Source organism: Podarcis vaucheri, assembly GCF_965113315.1.
Source record: "Podarcis vaucheri genome assembly, chromosome: 13".
Classification (NCBI taxonomy): domain Eukaryota; kingdom Metazoa; phylum Chordata; class Lepidosauria; order Squamata; family Lacertidae; genus Podarcis; species Podarcis vaucheri.
Genome location: NC_138751.1, coordinates 25,063,583 through 25,082,026, shown reverse-complemented (window position 1 = coordinate 25,082,026; position 18,444 = coordinate 25,063,583). Strand labels below are relative to the sequence as shown.

At 44.1% G+C, this 18,444-nt stretch overlaps 1 protein-coding gene and 1 long non-coding RNA gene across 4 annotated transcripts in view; one reads left to right on the top strand and one right to left on the bottom strand.

The window, feature by feature from the left end:
• Positions 1-17,850, bottom strand: part of LOC309517200 (uncharacterized protein) — a 32,352-nt gene extending 14,502 nt beyond the window's left edge. Inside the window, exons 1-4 of one of the 3 annotated variants that reach the window (XM_082196313.1) lie at positions 17,727-17,850; positions 3,699-3,767; positions 2,124-2,481; positions 663-893 (exon numbers count right to left, since the gene is read on the bottom strand). In XM_082196313.1, the coding sequence (XP_082052439.1) occupies positions 663-893; positions 2,124-2,469 (577 nt within the window). In that variant the 5' untranslated portion in view covers positions 2,470-2,481; positions 3,699-3,767; positions 17,727-17,850. Of the gene's footprint in view, positions 1-662; positions 894-2,123; positions 2,482-3,698; positions 3,811-17,726 lie in introns of those variants that run through there. The other 2 variants (XM_082196312.1, XM_082196314.1) reach the window with 2 other exon arrangements.
• LOC309517325 lies at positions 3,919-10,252 on the top strand. Its single transcript, XR_014213190.1, has 2 exons — positions 3,919-4,009; positions 9,822-10,252. It is a non-coding gene; the product is annotated as an uncharacterized lncRNA (long non-coding RNA).
• Positions 17,851-18,444: the final 594 nt, after the last annotated feature.

Below are 18,444 nucleotides of genomic sequence, written 5' to 3'. Positions count from 1 at the left end.
CCAACCATATCTAGAGGGCCACAGCTTCCTTAACCTGGCTTACTGAGCTTATGCTGGATCCAGTGTTAGAAAGTGGGATAGGAAAGCTAGGAGCCAAATGGCACCTGGGGCCTGGATTGTGGGTGACCAAAACAGAATGTTTAGTCACAACGGGGAGGGGGGGGTTGGCAACACTTTTTATTTATTAATTTGATATGCATGAATTAATATGCAATTCACATAAGTGATACATTGTTAATATCATATTTTTAGCATAAATGGTTAATACTGTACATGTTTAATTTGCTGTTTACAATATTGGTACCATACTTTAGTTTTCAAAACACTCTACTCTTTATTGTTAACATATTGTCTCTTTAAACATATACTTCCAAGGCTTTAAAACACATACATTTTAATAATCCTTGAGTGTCAGCCAGGCACAAAAATGTTACCCAGACTTTTGGATCTGTTTGCAAACGGAGAATCTTTAGGCGCAAAATGTGCCTGGTGCTCTGCTAATGTCGAACCTGGCTGGATCTTACATGAAGTGGGCAGTCAAAACTTTCAACTGCGACCCCCCCCCAAGTTGCTTTTTTTAACGTAATTATGATCGAGAAGATCAGAAGCAACCCCATCTCTCCCTACCCAAAAAAAATCAAATTCAGCTTCTTGCCTTATACCTTCAAAAAGCTGAACCACGCAGTTGAGTCTGTTCTGTTGGTATGTGATGTTTAAATTCAGCATTCGCTGTTCCAAAAATTCCAGTGTGTCTGTGTAGCCTCGGCGAACGCTGAGCTTCTCTAGGTCAATTCCAGAACTAGCAAGAAACAATTTCTGTAGTTTCTTAATCCTCAAACCCGAGTGATACCTCTTTAGAAGACTGAAGAGCAACCCCAAGACTCCCGCCAGAGCTGCCAAACAATGCAGATTGCAAATCAAAATTCCTTCAGACAGTGATATGATGCAGAGCAATCCAGATCTCAACTCAGTTATTTTTAGAAAGACATCTTTAAGAACCCAGAATGCTCAACCTTAAAATGAGCTAAGCACTATAACCATTCCCCCCTCTGGCTCCAGTCTATTCCATGCCCCCCTCCCATTCACTTACCTATCTGCTGCTGCTACACCCTTCCACACCCATTCACATATAATCCCCCAAACTCCATTACCTCACGAAAGTGGTAACTGTTGCCACTGGCAAAAAGGCTAGACAGAAAGCTTCTCCCCAGCCCCCTCTTCCCCCCCCCCTCCCTGATGCTTGGAATGCTGCTATGGCAGTACCTGGGCTCAGGACCCCTATCCTGAAAGCTAAGAACAGATTGCCTCCTGGACATTGCCAATTCTCATCCAGCAACGTTGTACTGTATTTGGTTGTCTGAATCTATCTTTCATGGAAGATTTTGCAGGACAGCCCAAGTTTGGATGATACTGAGCTTCCCATGTTCCTCTATGGATGAGTTTTAGTGCAGATGTGAGTCCTAGGGCCAACCAGAATTGTATTTACTTATTAACTCAGAAAGACAGCTAATATTTGTATTGGAGAATTAAATTTGGCTGCCAGTCTCCAACAACATAGACTTGGATTTTTCTGTTTTGTTTGGAGCTGTTTTTAATGTGCATGCTATTTATTGCCGTAAGCCGCTTTGAGTTACAGTGGTACCTCGCAAGACGAATGCCTCGCAAGACAAAAAACTCGCTAGACGAAAGGTTTTTCCGTTTTTGATTTGCCTCACAAGACGAATTTCACCTATGGGCTTGCTTCGCAAGACGAAAACGTCTCACGACTTTGTTTCCTTTGTCTAAAAACAAAGACATGTTTTGTTTATAAAGTTAATTTATTTTCCCTTCAATTTTTGAACTGCTCTTTACAGTATGTGTGACTTTAATGAGCAGCTAATAAACTGTTGTTGTACCAAATTTGGCTTTGTTTGGACTTTTTTTGACCATAGGAACGCATTAATTGATTTTCAATGCATTCCTATGGGATTTCGTGATTCGCAAGACGAAAAATTCGCTAGACGACAAAACTTGCGGAACGAATTAATTTCGTCTTGCGAGGCACCACTGTACTTTTGTGTTGTTAAAGAAGTGACTAATAAGCTTAATAAATAATGGTTTTAATACGTAAGGTATACATTCACCCGTTTCTCCTCCAGGGTCTTCTTCATCTGTTGACCTCAAAGCGGGCCCTTCAGAGATGTCCACCCCATTCTCTCTTCCTTCAGCCCAGTGGCCAAGATGGAATCCATTCGCTAGCTTTATGACTGGGACCTGTGAGTCACCATCTTCCACAACCACAAAGTCCTTCATTTCAGCCAGAAACTGCTTGAGCGAGCTGTACCCATGACGAGTGATCTGAAGCTGGTAGCCATGCAGCCGGTGAAAGGCCCCAGCAAAGTCCCCAAAATTGAGCCCCAGGGGGTTCCTGAGCAGTAGGTGCAGCACATTGCGCTTCAGGGCATTGGGGTCCCCCTCTTCAAAGGCCATGAGCCCTGAAGTCTGGTGGAAACATCAAAGAAAAAAATAGTACCAGGTGATTCACTTCCCCGGAGATCCTCCCTGCCTTACTTCATTTGTTTTCTGTGGCTCTGAAAGAGTTACGACACCATCAGTGCGCTTCCTCTGCATGATGGAAAAACTCACGAGACACTGCAGCTTGGGCATTTCCGGAAGAGCTTTAGGCCAGACTGGCTTTTGGTGGCATTATTTTGATATAAGTGAGGTTCGCACACTCTTTGTAGTAAAATGGGGGAGGGACCTGGGCTATCCCTGCCCCCGACAATAAACACCACAGCCATTCTTCCTGCCTGCAGTGCATGTTCAGACAGCATGGAAAAGGATTACAGTTCCTCCATTACCTGAGGAATAGCTCAGTTGGTAGAGCATGAGACTTTTAATCTCAGGGTTGTGGGTTCAAGCCCCACATTGGGTGAAAGATTCCTCCATTTCCGGGGGTTGGACTCTAGATGATCATCATGGTCCTTTCCAACTCTGTGTGGGGAGGGACTCCAGTTGCAGGCTGGAGCTCTTTTCACATGCAACAGCCCTACTGGCTGTTATTTACTCTGAGCTTCAATGGGGCTTACCCTCAGGCAAGTATACAGTACTGCAGCCTTAAATCGCAAGCCCTAACCCTGCCTAAATCCCATTTAATTAAATAAGGCCTTCCTCCAAGCGAGGTTAGCATTGCAGCTTTAGCCTAGATCCAGCCAACTTTGGTTACTGAATGGAGTAGGCTCAGGGCAGGAGGGATCTCTCAGCAGTGTAAGCAGCTTCTGTCAGAATCTGGGGCTAAACTGATCAGCTCCGGCACAGATTAACCACCCAGCCTACCCTTCGTTTACTCAAGATAAGCCTCTCCCAAGTCGGTCGTGGTAACTTCTTAGTAAACACTGTGAACAGTCCTATGCGATGTTTCTTGGGGATGAGACTGAATTCGTGTACCCATCGAACCGACGGGGATTCGATTCTGAGTAGGCACTACCACAGATCGCTTCGGATTTCATTTTTAAATTTTAGTTTTAATTACACGGTAAGGGGAAGAGCCGAGCACCGCTAATGCGCTGATCGCAACCCTGCAGCAAACTGCTGATTCAGAGGGGGCGTGGAGCGGGGCTGCGGGGGAGGAGGACAAAAGCCCACGTGAGTTAAAATGCAACAACAGCCCTCTCCCACCCGCCAGGAACAGGACATTTATTCAGAGTGTAAGTCCTCACCTAGATCGCGTTCTTCCTCCTGCAGCTGAATTGGGGAAATGAGGCAGAAACAGGAAGCGTTCAGCAACTCTGCAGGAAACAATAAGAGCTGCTTTAGTTTCTATTTCTCTTCGTCACATGATCGCGCCTCTTGCCGCATGGGATTTGAGTCACAGCATCCTCCCTAGTTTGGGAGGGTAGGAAAGATGCCTTGGGAGACCGGCGTCTCCCTTTTCTATCAGCCAGGGTCTCGTTTCGTTTCTATAGTACAGTAGAAGCCTAGACATTGTCTACTCAGAAGTCAAAACCACTGGGTTTTACTCCCAGGTAAAGTAAGTTTCAGCCCCAGTTGCTTTGGGGGAGGGGAGAAAGGAAATGTGGGGGATGCAAGTGATTTGAGCACATGCTGTGATGTGGGAACTGAATGCCTGCGGATGTGGGTTGAACTTTCAGCTCGCATGACAACCTTATTGTAGCGCGAGGTGAGGACTTAAAAGGAGAGGGTTAAGCATGCAAACGCCATCAAACATCCCCTCGCACATGGACTGCTCTTCAGATCTTGAGCCTCCCTTTGGCTGCACATTCATTTAAAAAGCATATGACTTCCTCCAACGGATTCTGGGAACTGTAGTTTACCCCTCACAGAGCTACAATTCCCGGGATTCTCGGGGGCAAGTCGTCTGCTTTAAATGTGTGGTGGGTAGGCTTTACATGTTCAGCAGAACGTGCGTAGAAACCCCCTCCCTCCCTTTGTCTAAACATGCAACAGTTTAAAGATACGCAAGGATATTGGAAGTTGCATTTCCATGCACAACCCCCCTCCCATCTTCCTTTAAGTCGGGGTTTCCCAAACTTGGGTCTCCTGCTGATTTTTTGGACTACAGTTCCCATCACTCCTGACCACTGGTCCTGCTTGTTAGGGATGATGGGAGTTGTAGTCCCCCCCCCCAAAAAAAAAGAAAACCAACAATGCACCAGCTGGAGACCTAAGTTTGGGAAACACTGCTGTAGACCAGGCTGCCTCATCCTCGGCCCGCCAGGTGTTTTTGGCCTACAACTCCCATGATCCCTAGCTAGCAGGGCCAGTAGTCAGGGATGATGGGAATTGTAGTCTCAAAACATCTGGAGGGTCGAGTTTGAGGAAGCCTGCTGTAGACAAAAGTATCTGACAGTTGTTTCATAATTCCCAAGTTTCCCCACCACCGCTTCTTTTTGTATCCAAGCCCCACAAATTCTAAGCCTAGCTCTGGCTTCAGATTCAGGATGCTCACCTCTTTAAAATGACTGATCTTTAGGGCTCCTCCGTGACAAGTATTTCATAGTGCAACAAATGGCAGTTCTATTTCCCCCACGCCAGGGCACACAGAGGACAGCAGTTCCTTATCTGCTCAGACCAGAGGTGCCACAAAGGCAACTGACTTGTTGGAATTTTCCCTGCATAACAGAATTTCATCTTCTGGTTGGTGAATGGCATAGGGAGTTACGCTGAACTTTGCGTTATGGTTTCCATTCTTCAGATCCCAATAATGAAACTTATCCAGATCAGTGATGATCAGGGAAAGGGAATTTGACTGACTGAGTTCTTCTTGGCTAATCTAACCTACTCACTCTACCCTTCCCTTTAAGCTGGAGCAGGTAGACCAGGAGAATCAAAACTCCCAAGTCCCTTTGGGGTGCCACCATTTTATTTAGACCTGAGCTGAAAATTCTATAAAACACAATTCCCTGACAAATTTTTGAATTTCTTTTCTGAGATCTTCAAAAACTCACAAGTAATTTCAAATAATGTTTAGCAAAACAGCATCACCAATATCACCAGTTATGTGAATTTTGGATGCAATTTTGGATCCAGTTTTAATACCGGTCCTGAAAGACCTACATTGGCTCCCAGTACATTTCTGAGCACAAGTCAAAGCATTAGTGCTGACCTTTAAAGTCCTAAACAGCCTCGGCCCAGTATACCTGAAGGAGCGTCTCCACCCCTGTTGTTCAGCCCACACACTGAGGTCCAGCTCCAAGGGCCTTCTGGCGGTTCCCTCACTGTGAGATGTGAGGTTACAAGGAACCAGGCAGAGGGCCTTCTTGGTGGCGGCGCCTGCCCTGTGGAATGCCCCCCCATCAGATGTCAAGGAAATAAACAACTATCTGACTTTTAGAAGACATCTGAAGGCAGCCCTGTTCAGGGAAGTTTTTAATGTGTGATGTTTTATTCTGTTTTTAATCTGTTGGCAGCCGCCCAGAGTAGCTGGGGGTACCCAGCCAGATGGACAGGGTATAAATAAATGATGATGATGATGATGATGATTACTGTTTAATTATAAAATTAATATTTTTGAAGGAAGTAATGGACTTCTTCCAGTCTTCCTCTCTTAGCCAGTTGGTTCCAAAAGTCTGTTTAAAAACACCATCTATAATATTTGGCAAAATACACTCCGAATTTGCTGTGCACAGAAAGTGTAGAGAATTTTAGGAGGCCCTTTAAAATCAGGGTGGAATTAATTGTTTCTGCTTCTGTGGCTTGTAAGAGCAGCCAACTGAAACACATTCTCTTAGCAAGTAACTTTTTATTTGGCATGGAGGTAAATGATGAGAAAAGCTTTACCATCCAATTTCCTTGATATGAGATGGCTGCTAGGAGTGCAAAAGCAACCCCACCCCTGGTAGCCCAAATTTATTTCTTAAGAAAATTGTGGATTGGGGAAAAATTGCTACTGTGAATAAATGAGACTGAAATAACTGCTTTTTCATGAGTTGGCCACTGGCTGGCAGCAGAGAGAGTTATATGGAAATAAAACCTGATTTTGCATAGAGGAGTTTTATAGTGTATGACCACATCTGTTGAAACTGATTTTAAAATGTTTAGCAATAGTTACTCCTAAGGTATGAGGGCCTTCTGAAATAGAAAATCAGAAACAAGGTTATATAAATAAAGAGTCTTGGGGTACCATAAAGACTAACAATTTTATTTAGCCTCCCTTGGCTAGTGTTTATTTATTTTATTGATTTATTTATAGAAATATTTATATACCACTGTGTCCTAAAAATAATGACAATGAAACACCGAAAGTGCACACTGAAAATCTCAATTTAAGTTTAAGTGTATGTGAAATAAGCACAGTGACTATTTATAACACAATCATCTTGGCATTGCTAAGTTAATGAACAACATAAAAAAATTCCTTCCTGTAGCACCTTAAAGACCAACTAAGTTAGTTCTTGGTATAAGCTTTCGTGTGCATGCACACTTCTTCAGATACACAGTGTATCTGTGTATCTGAAGAAGTGTGCATGCACACGAAAGCTTATACCAAGAACTAACTTAGTTGGTCTTTAAGGTGCTACAGGAAGGAATTTTTTTATTTTGACTATGGCAGACCAACACGGCTACCTATCTGTTAATGAACAACAGTTGGGCATATAAATTTAATTGTTCTTGAATTTATAAAGATCAAAAGCAGCACACACCAAACTCTGCATGTCCAAGAGGACTTTGATAGGATTGCCAACTTTTCATCCAGCTTCTTCTATAGCCTTCCTTTAACAGCAACTTGATATGGAGGAATAATGACCGTAATCACCTGCAATTGATGCAACTCAAACCACTGTTAGAAGACAGCTGAAAATTTTATAACCCTCTGTTTTGACATAGTGGTCAACCTGTGGTCCTCCAGATTGCAGAGTTGGAAGGGACCCCAAGGGTTATCTAGCCCAACCTCCTGCGGTGCAGGAATCCTGCTCACAGCCGTCCCTGGGTGGGCTCGAACCACCAGCCTTCTGGTTAACAGCCAGATGCACTGACCCATGGCACCACAGATGTTGCTGGACTCCAGCTCCCATCAGACCCAGCCACCATGGCCAATGGTCAGAGATAAGGGGGGGTTGTAAGCAGCATCTGGAGGACTATAGGCTCCTTGCCTCAGTCCAATTGTTTCTTAAACAGCTAGTTTCCATTTGGGTGTAAGGAAGCACCTTTTATGCATTCCCTTATAAGATAGCATTACTGGTTACTCAGCACATAACATCCAGTGCCCACCATCTGTCACCGTGCAATACAGCTAACCAATTCTGAAGGAGTTATTTCTAAAAGCAGGTGTGCCTCATGGTCTGCAATGAAAATGAAGTAAGGGTCATAAATTCCAGTGGGTGTACAAAAAATCCAATAGACATGCCTGATGTAGCTGTCTGGCTCCTGGACATATGCATTTGTGTGTAGAAGTATATATAAGCATGCAGGGGCTGTTATATTTCATCTGTAAGCTACAGTATCCAGCCATTGGCTGAATTGCTGTGATGTCATAGAATGTTTATCTTTTACTGCCGGGGGGGGGGGAGCCGGTCACAGAATATTTGACCAAAAGTGCAGCTGCTGTGCAAGGAAGCAAGTGACAGGGGAGGTGGGGGTGAGGCTTATAGGAGCACAGGGACTGCAGGAGCTGCTGTTGTGGGGAAGCTTGACAAGAGAATAAAGTGGGCATCATATTGAGAAAGGGAAAGAATAAGGAAGCCTTCCTAAGGGCAGAAGGAGCTGCGTCTTCTGGCCAAAAAAGGAGGTGGAATGGCTGAAGAAGGCCCATGGATAGATAGGCTTGCCAATTCTTCAACTGGCCTCTCTATAGCTAGATTGTTATGGTTAATAAGCTATATTGTAGCTTATTATTATGGTAGCTATATTGTTATGGTTAATAGGCAGGTGTTAGCAGGTAAAACTTCACAGCCTAGAACTGAATATTACGCACTCACCGAGTGTATGGAGGAGTAGCTTGTCTGCTAGCTAGGAGTCAAGGCTCTCCCTCCCATTAGAATTACCTTCTTTTTAATGAATTGAGTGACAAGAGAGTGCATACTGCAGACTGAGTATGCCTGAGCAGGGCAAAAGCAGAATCATCATGTTAATCAGCAGTGCTGCGCATACTAATAGGATATTGAGTACCTAGATTTAGTAACTGTATTCTGATTTCTGAAAGGGAAACTCGCAGTAACATGATGACAACTGGCATTTAACATGTCAGAGTAAATGAAGCCTTCAGAGATTCACTCTGGCGTGGTCAGTCACAGCTCCTTGCAGTATGAAGACATATTCAGACAAACTGCACAATCGTCATTTACAGTGATTTAAGCACGGCTGAGGCACGAGGCAGACAGATGGTTTTTAAGAGCATGGGTTAAGAGAGGTACTTCTTCCTATGTGCATTTCTTTTTGTCTTACAATCCTTTCTGATTAAAAAAAAGGTTTTTGAAATAAAACCAAAGCAAAAAAAACCCCCTCATTTATTTATTTTTAGCAGTGAATGTGGGATAGGTGCATAATACTATTAGATTGATCCTAATGAGTTAAGAACCTATGAAAAACCCTACCGGATCAGATTAGGAGCATCTAGTCCAGCGTTTTTGCAGCCAGATGTCTCCAAAAAGACCAAGTGTAGTTCATGAAGGCATCAGTCCTTCCGTTCTTTGTCCCCGGCATCTGAGGCTCAGAGATACACTTTCCCTGAACGCAGAGGTTCCATTTAGCTATTGTGCCTTATCGTTGTGAGTTGCCATTCAGTAGCTTGCACTGAATGGGTTCATCCAAGACCTGCAACAAGTTCCTTGCTATTTATTTATAAGGAAGTATAAAGGGCATAAATAATAAAATCAACCAGAGTTCATACTCTGTGGTGTTAACTGCACCAGGGTTATATGGTCTTGTATATGGGGCTTTGGTATGACAGGCAGGTGTTTACAGGGCTGCAAATCATTTCTGACACCTGCTGTTAAAACAAATATACGCCTTTGAAGAATACCAAAAACAAACACAAGCGTTTCTTGAGAAAAGTTGGGGGAGCACCGATTATTTATTTTCTATAATTTTTATATTCTTGCTCAATAATATTCTCTGGGCAGCCTGCAATTTCAATACAATATAAAAATCCAGCTAAGCATAAGAGAGAGAGAAGGTTTCAACTTAAGCATGAAACCATTGGTGGTGGAAACAGAATAAAATTATGTTTGTGGAAATAGTCTCAATTATATATATAATTGGGATTTGCTTTTTAAAAAGGCCATTATGCAGGATCATCCAGGAAAAACACCTTAACCCCTATTTACTTCAGTTATAGACCACAAATTCCACACTTTTTTGCCTAATTTCTTGCTTTATAGCAGGTGATTGTGCTTCTCTCCATGGCATCTAAGGCTTCCAATTTCTGCAGATCAAGCTGCTATTAAAAGGCACAAGAAAAGGCCAGGCTGTTTTCCCGATCAGTTGGCAACCCTATGAGAAACAGGCCACAAGGGAAAAGAGAACTGTGCATGTTAATACACGGTCGAGGAAAAGTCTGAAAAGCCAATTGGAGAGAGAGAGTGGCAGAGCCAAGCTCAGAGAGAAAAGCAGCATGTATATACTGTGGTAGAGATGAGGTAAGAAAGAAGAGACTGCTGTGGCCTCTCATCTCGGGTGTCAGAGCTCTCCTCAGGATATGGACTTGCAATGTCCCCGGGAAGGCTTAGCACTACCCAGGCGGGTAACACGGCTGCAGGGCTATTTTGGATCCTGGGATATGTCATGGTAATTATTAAAGCACCTTCTGTCACCACTTTTGGGGCTGTCGGTCTCTTTCTGCAAGCTTGTGCCCCCCCCAACCCTTGACACAGATGGCCAAGTTGTCTTGGAAATATGACGAGTGTTGAACACGGTCTCTGCCTGCAAGATAGCAACATACACAGGAGGTGGGGTAATGCCAGGAAAATCTTAAGAGCTACAAAGTCCAATTCTCTCTCTCTTGGGTGTTCAGAGCTTGGGTGTTCTAGGGACTGATGAGAACGAGAAGAATAGTTCCCACAATCTCTGTGGACACCTGGAAGTTCCTTTACCACTACTGTCAGAACCATAAAGCACACCATGGTGGCAGAGAGAGATACAGTTGTGCCTTGGTTCCCGAACGAAATCCGTTCTGGAAGTCAGTTTGACTTCTGAAAACCAAGGCACGGCTTCTGATTAGCTGCAGGAGCTTCCTGTACTCAATTGGAAGCCGCTTTGGATGTCTGGGTTCCAAAGAACGTTGGCAAACCAGAACACTTATATCCGAGTTTGCAGCATTTGGGAGCCAAAACATTCGAGTCGCAAGGCATTCGAGAACCAAGGTATGACTGTATATATATTGTGGTGTTTTGAAACCTTTCAAACATACCCATGGACTGCCTGATCTACAGGGGCTCTGGGTTTTCTGGTGCTCCTTAGTAGAAGCTGCCAATGTGTCCCATTCCTCTCTCTCTTACCCTCAGGCCTCACTTGCTTCTTTATAAAGTTGGTCTTTGTTCCAGTTGCTGGTTGTCCGGACGTTGGTTGCTGTTTATGTGGCCTTTCCGCCGTGAGCCTTCGCTGTGCATTTGTCATTGGCCTTGTATGGTCAAGTCTCAGGATGTGTGCCTGTACCCTTATCCTTCGGCCAACCACTCAAGTATCAGTGTCCAGAAATAGCCACGGGAAATTTTGGGGTCGAAATAAAGAGAGCATGAAACATATAGGACTTGCTGAATCCTTGTTTCAGTTTAACCTGGTCAGGAAAGCATGGTGCTGGCATCCTGGGTAGGACAAGATCGACTAGCTGATGGCAGCTTTCTGTGGGATAAAAGAAACCCCCAAAAGTAACTACACACAATTTGCAAGTCCATCGCAATGAGGATCTGAAACATGGTCTCCCAAGTCCTAGCACTGTACCCTAACTCAGGGTTTGCCAACCAATGGGGGCTAGTGGGCAAATTTGGAATTTTAAGGAACTTGTGGGAGCCAGTCGTAATATGGCTGCCACATTTGAAAGAGCAGTGATAGAGGAGTGGGCCAAATTGAATAAAATGGGGGGGGGAGGTAAACAACGCCCTGCATGATCAATCACAAGATGTGGCACATGCACATTTGAATGGCAATGTCCATCAACTCGCAGGGGGCTAGTCCCCTCAAATATTTTAGGGGGGGGGCGAAGGGACCTTCGCCTCTTGGAGTTGGCGCCTAATCACAGTTCTTTCCGTGAGGAAAAAGGCACCTACATCAGCCACCACAACGCCCACTCAAAGAAAGAACTTCTTTGCATTTCTCCTCTTTTCCAAACAGATGGCGTCCAGTTCTGGCATCCTAGGAAATGTGGGCATGCTTAAGGAATGGGGGAGGGGGCTCTCCATTTACTTGGATGTCAACAAAGCTAAGAATATGAGGTGGAGCCAAGATTCATACATTGATTTGAAATGCAGTAAGCCCACAACTTACACGGGCGTTATGTTCCAGGGATCGTGCCAAAAGCCAAAATCACAGATAGTCAAAGCATACTGGGTTCACTGGGGCTGGGATTGCCAAAGTCCCCTCCCCCCCGACACCCACCCCCTATCTTATTTCTAAATTTTTGGCCAAGCACGTAAACCTGGATGTGCATGAGTTTAATGTGTGTACAGATGATGACGGTAGGTTTCTAGACTGTTGAGGCCTCTGTTGTCAGTCCTGGGCCATTATCACACTGCCCTAGCAATCCACATTACAGCTGTCTACAATTATCACCCTGGCCACTTGCTCTCAACCCAGCAGCTTTTTCTGCTGCCACCAAACATTCTTAGCACTTCTGCACACAGTGCTGCACATGCCATCATTTGTGGAGTGCCTGTTGCAGAGGGAGTTTTCTTCCAGGAGAAGCTAACCCCCAGTTCAAGACGTCAATTTTTTCTGGCCCCCAAGACTCAGTGCTGTGAGTTTGGGGGTGGCAGGTGGCTAAACCATAGAAATTAATAAACGGGATTTTTATTATTTGGAGTAATGAAGGGAAGATTGCAGGCTAGTGGAAAATTACAGGCAAAGCTTCATTTCCAAGCCAGGGCCTCACCTGGGATACAGGTGTTAACATGACAAAAGGTGTTGGTGGCCCACCTGAGAGGAATCGAGCCTGGGCAGGCATAAGGTTGCCATTCTGATGGAGTGTTTGAGGGGACAGGAAAAGACAGTCTGGAAAGCAAAGTGTGCTGGGAAGAAGAAGGGACGGGGAGGACACACATATCCATCTTGGACTGGCTGGCTGAGAGAGATGCCTTTGACCAGGGTTGCCAACTTGCCCCCCCCCCACATTAAGAGGGCCCAGTGACACATTATGCATCCTGCCCCCACCCGGGATGGGGAACACAGAGGGTGACCGCCCCCTATAGTTGGTGCCCCTGCCTTTGACTCCAGTTCTGCACTGCTGTGGGGAACTAGCCCCTCTTGAAGTGACCATGTTGTAAGATCTATACTCCTTCTACACAGACGGAAGGTGTAAATATGTGAATAAAACATATTTCTTAAAGCTATGAAAGTCTCTGCCACATCTTCCATTCTCCCAAGGAGCACAGACCCTGGGTGAGTGCCTGGAACCCCCTGGAATCTTGCTACCATCCAACAGAGAGCGAGGGTGGCACCCAACTTTTGTAACCATACTTTAAAGTAGATACAGTGTTGGGGTGGGCAAAGCAAATTGCTCCCTCCACAGTAATTGAGTCAATCATTTTAAAAGAGAGAGAGAGAGCACCATACAGAGGAAGGTACAAAAATCCAATTAAAATTATCTGTTCCATCTTCCTTATGAATTTCCAAAGGTGCAGCCATGTTAGCCTCTTGTAGTGAAAATGACACAGAGACTTGTGACACCTTAAAAACAAACAAATTTATGTCATGAGCTTTTGCTGGGGTGTGGAGAGGTGAGACTCAAGCATGCTAGACTGAAAATGTTCCCCACTCTTAGATTATTTTCTGTTCTGTGGGTGTGCAGGAAATCAACAATTCTACCAGTTGCTGTGGAACACAAGTGGGGGAAAGATATTGCAGTCAAATCCTGCTTACAGGCTTCTCATAGCCATTGTGGGAAGTGAATGTTGGACTGACCTTTGACATGATCCAGCAGGTCTCTTCTTATGTTAATATGTACAAAGGCTAGTTTGCGAAACTCAGAGGCCAAAGAGTAAACATCCAGCAATCGGATTTGATTTTGCATTTTGGTTTACTGACAAATCAAATGGTTTGTTTGCAATCCTCTAAGGCTTAGAAATCCTGACAAAATCCCATGACTTCAAGCGCGTTTATGACTAAAAGAGACTGAGGGGCTTGATCATCCCAGCAGACTAGTAGTCTCGGTTAAGTGAAACAGGAGTTGTCAGCGGCCCCTGGAATCTGTTGCATTTATGGAAATAATGCTAACTATGTGCAATGAGAACATGCAAATAAACTCTGGCTCCCAGCGCATCTCCCGGCGAGTCCATCAATGCCAGAGAAGCAGTCTTTCCCCTGGGGTTGAGTTCTTTCTATACAGCAACATCCTTTTGGGCTGATTAAGAGTGCAAGGGACTCTGGGCACATTGGCAGTGCTTTGTTCTTAATCGGATGGGAGCCAGTGTGGTGTAGTGGTGAGCGTGTTGGACTAGGACCTGAGAGACTAAGCTTCAAATCCCTGCTCAGCCATGAAGCCCACAGGGTAATTATGCATCAGTCACTATTTCTTAGCCTAACAGGGTTGTCAAGAAGGCAAAATGGAGAAAGAGGTGTTTGCCACCTTTTGAACTCCTCGGGGGAAAGCCAAAGTATATAAGTAATCTTAAAATGATTAAATGAATCTGGGTGGAATCTTTGCTCTCTCAAGCAGAGAGGACCTGGTATAGAACTGGCAGTGTCGCCTAGGGGTGGGAAAACATCCCGACAGCTGACAATCCTTGGCATTAAAATATAAATTATTGGTTTGTTTTGCCTTTTGTGCTCTTCATCTGATTGATGTATATGATGGTGGCCAGTATTAAATTCACTTTTTGTTCTGTTTGTTGATTTTAGTGTTACAATGTTATCTGCTTCATAGCATGCCATTTTTGTTTTAAATTGCTTAGTGTTCATTTCGTAGAGAACTTGGGTTATGAGACAATTAAAATATACAATAAATACTGAGTGTTCAATGCACTTCTCATTTATTATCTCAGTGATCCTTTCAGTTGCCTATAAGGTAGACCAGTATCATTGTCCCCATACTGCACATTAGAAATGGAAATACATTAACTTGCCTAAGGCCTCTAGGACATTCACATGGTGGAGATAATATATGAACTGAGGAATTCCCAGCTCACTGAACAAAACTTATATTTACTTATTGCATTTATACCCCACCTTTTTCTAGGGTTGCCATACATCCAGAATTTCCCTTACATACCCAGAATATTGCAGTCTAAAGCAGTGTAGCAGCCAATGTTGGCAGTGTCATTTTTCCTGAAAAATAGCTCAACAACTTTGGGCAAAAAAAAAAAAAAGGAAGCTCAACAACTTCTTTTTTCACCTTTTGAAATATGGTAACCCTACTTTTTTCCTCTATAGCTCAAGGTGGTTTACATCTTCCCCCTGTCCTCATTTACTCCTCACAACAACATTGCGAGGTAGGTTAGACTGAGAGTGAGTGACAGGCCCACCATCACCTGGTGAGCTTTGTGGCCAAGTGAGGATCGAAACCTGGTCTCCCAGGTCCTAGTCTGATACTCTAAGCACCACACCTCACTGGCTCTCATGTCCCACACAGACACGATATAGTTCCCTCTTCTGTCAGTCTAGAGAGGGTAAAATAGCAGAGGTTTTTGACGGCAGGGTGAAGGGATGGGACAAGGAACTAAGAGTTTCCCTAAACATCTGTAGGAGCTTTGTTTGTACATGGGCTGGATTAGGCTCAGTTACCAGAGCTCTTGCTCCTTTTGCTCTTTTTCACTTTCCTTTCCTCACAGCCCCCTTTTCAGATAAATAGATGACACATAGTCTACACAGCTATGCAACAGTTCCCTAATACTAAAATAGCATAAACACAATGGCTCCTTTACATCCATGGGGAGAAGGGCCCACATTACAACACTAGGAATAGCCCCCATTGAAAATACTGGGACTTTCACCTCTGAGTAATTGTGCATAGGATTGGGCTATAAAGATTAACATCAGTAGCTTTCCCCAGGGAACTCCAGAATTGTAGTTCTGTAAAGGGCTCGGGTTTTACCACAGATGTTGCTGCTTCCTTTCAAAATGACGTTTCCCAGGATTACTTGGTGGAAGGGAACCAGGGTATAAATTATGTCTGGTTTACATATAAACGTAGGGACGCCCATAGCCTGTTCCGCCTTTCAGTTACACGCACTTTGAAAGGGAAGAAATAGGATCCATTACAAAACAAAGACCATCTCTGAAGACACCAGCAGCATCAAAGGCAGCTCCGCCTAGAGTGCATTGCAGTAATCTTGTCTTATCAGAGCATGGTGTACTGTGACCAAGTAATGTCCATCCAAAAATGGCATAGTTGGCAAACCAACTCTAGCTGGAAATAGGCACCAAGGCCACCTGGGTCTCAAGCGACAATGTTGGTCCCAGGACTACTCCCAAACTATGAACCTGCTCCTTCCAGGAGCGCACAACCCCACTCAGAACAGGCTGTCTTCACACCTCCTGGTCTCATGAACCTGGAACATGTAACACTTCTGTCTTTCAGGATTTGATTTTCACTTCCACGTCCAGCCCATCCCTGACTCCAAAAGCCTGTTTAGCACCTCACCCATCTCTCCTGATTTGGCCTCACAGTTTTTACAAACTAGCCAACCTAAAAAGAGTGGTTTGAATTTTAAGGTAGTAACAGCTCCTTCACCTTGGTTAAGGAGATCTGGGCTCACATGTAACACTAAGGCTGTGTCACATTACAGTTTACTCAGACTTCGCTGGTGTTTGAAGCTGCGTATGCATGATGTTAGCCACAATTCATGTGTATCCTGTAGTTTCTTGAGAAATAGTCTGTTTGTTGTATTGTTGTATTGTTTTCCTTCAAAGCAGCTTCTGCCCAATTTGAAAACGTAAGCTGTGGTGTTTACATTGGAGGTAACCATTGCACATGTGCAGATGACAACTTCATTGGAGTTCACAGGGGTTGTAAACACAGCAAAACCAAACAGTTAAAGCACTTTCAGTGAATACATCCCCACCCAATTTCTGGTGTGTTCAACAGTGTGCATATAATGAATCATAAGTGGCTTGAAACAGCAGACAACCTTGCATTTCAAGCCACTAATGAATACACAGCCTTAGCTACAACACTAGGTAAGGTTTATAAACCAACTAAAAAGCTTGGTTAATGAGCAACCTTTCAGAAACCTTTGTTAACCTGCTAAGATGGGTTCATACATGGCACTTATCCATGGTTTAATAAACACATGTTTTTATGTGTGAACCAGGCCAATGAAGAAAGCAGGCACCTCGTTTTGCATGCTCAAAGCAGGACTTACCTTCAGATGGTATGTACTACTTGATGCTACAACTACTAGTTACAAGATGTGGGGACTCTGGGATACCCACTTATTTGTCCTTTCAAAACCACTATGCATTGAAAAGGCAGCATTAAAAAAGGAAGATGGGGGCTAGAATGAAATAGGGAACTAGGAAGTAAGAAAAAGGAATTATGAAGAAACTTCACCCTCCCTTGGGTACTTGCTTCCTGTTTCTAACTTCTTCCCCTTAAAGGAATATGCTGAGATTGTGCAGTCAGAATCATTTGCTTCTTTTTTTTATGTCAGGGTGCACCGCTTTGAGAACGACAGAGCTGGAAAAATGGCATACAAATGGAAATAATAAATTAAAAAGAGAAAGCTCTTCTCACCCAGGCTTGAGTTCCCACCTGCTTTCTGCTTCGCCCTCCTTGTTATCTCTTTATTCTGTCCTCAAGAGGCACAGATTCCTGACCCTTCCCTCCCCCTTAACAGCCACTCGATGCCTCTTTCAGGACATAACTGAATCCGCCCCACTGCATTAGCCGAAGTGTTGCCCTTTCACGGATCCAGGCACAAGGCCAGTGGCCTCCCACCCTGCAGGCGGCAAGGCTGCGAACAGATCAGTATATTTACAAACACCTCTCTGCTCTGCTTTGCAGCCACAGCAGCTGCTACTATGACAGGCTGACAAGGGTGGAAAGATCCATTTCTAGACCCCTAACATTCACTGCCAAACCACCAACATTTTCCCCTCCCGCTCCCCTTCTTTGGTGAATGGATTTCAGCCGGCCTTACCGCGTTGGTTTCAGCAGTCCAATTGTCAGCGCTGAGCGGTCCCCAAGGAACACAGAGACAAGGCAGAGCTGATGGATGTGTTACTGATCAGGGCAACACCTGTGCAGGAAGGCACGTGCCTTAACCTCGACTTTCCCTTTAAGAAAGGAATAATTCTAAGCAAGGAGTTTCTACGTGCTACTGAAGTTGAATAGGAAGGAAATGAACGTGCTGATTTCCCTAATTCAAATTTTCAATTGCAAAATTGTACATTTGTAAACCAACATTGTTGGGTTTTTTAAGATTATTGTTTAAAAAGTATCTTCTTACATTTTGGGATATTGATGAATTTAGTGTGTTTAGGTAGTGAGAGGGGAGAGTTATAAGTTGTCGAGTTTGCCATTATTACCTTAGAGTTTATCACCTTTTAATTCTGTTGTGTTTTTTAAGCATCCTCCCCCAAAATCATTTTTTAAACAAAATTTCAGTTCTGAACTCCCAAAACTTGTGAATATATGTATCATGTTGTTTCAGTTCATGAAGCCATCAATCATCCAGAGATTCCCAGAATGTTTTAACAAGCACTTCCTCTTCTGAGGGAACACTGGGGATTGTAGCTCTGGGAGTGGAACAGAGGTCTCCTAACAACTCTCAGTACCCTTAACAAACTACACCTCCCAGGATTCTTCGGAGGAAGCCATGGTTGTTTAAAGTGGTGCCATAGTGCTTTAAATGTATG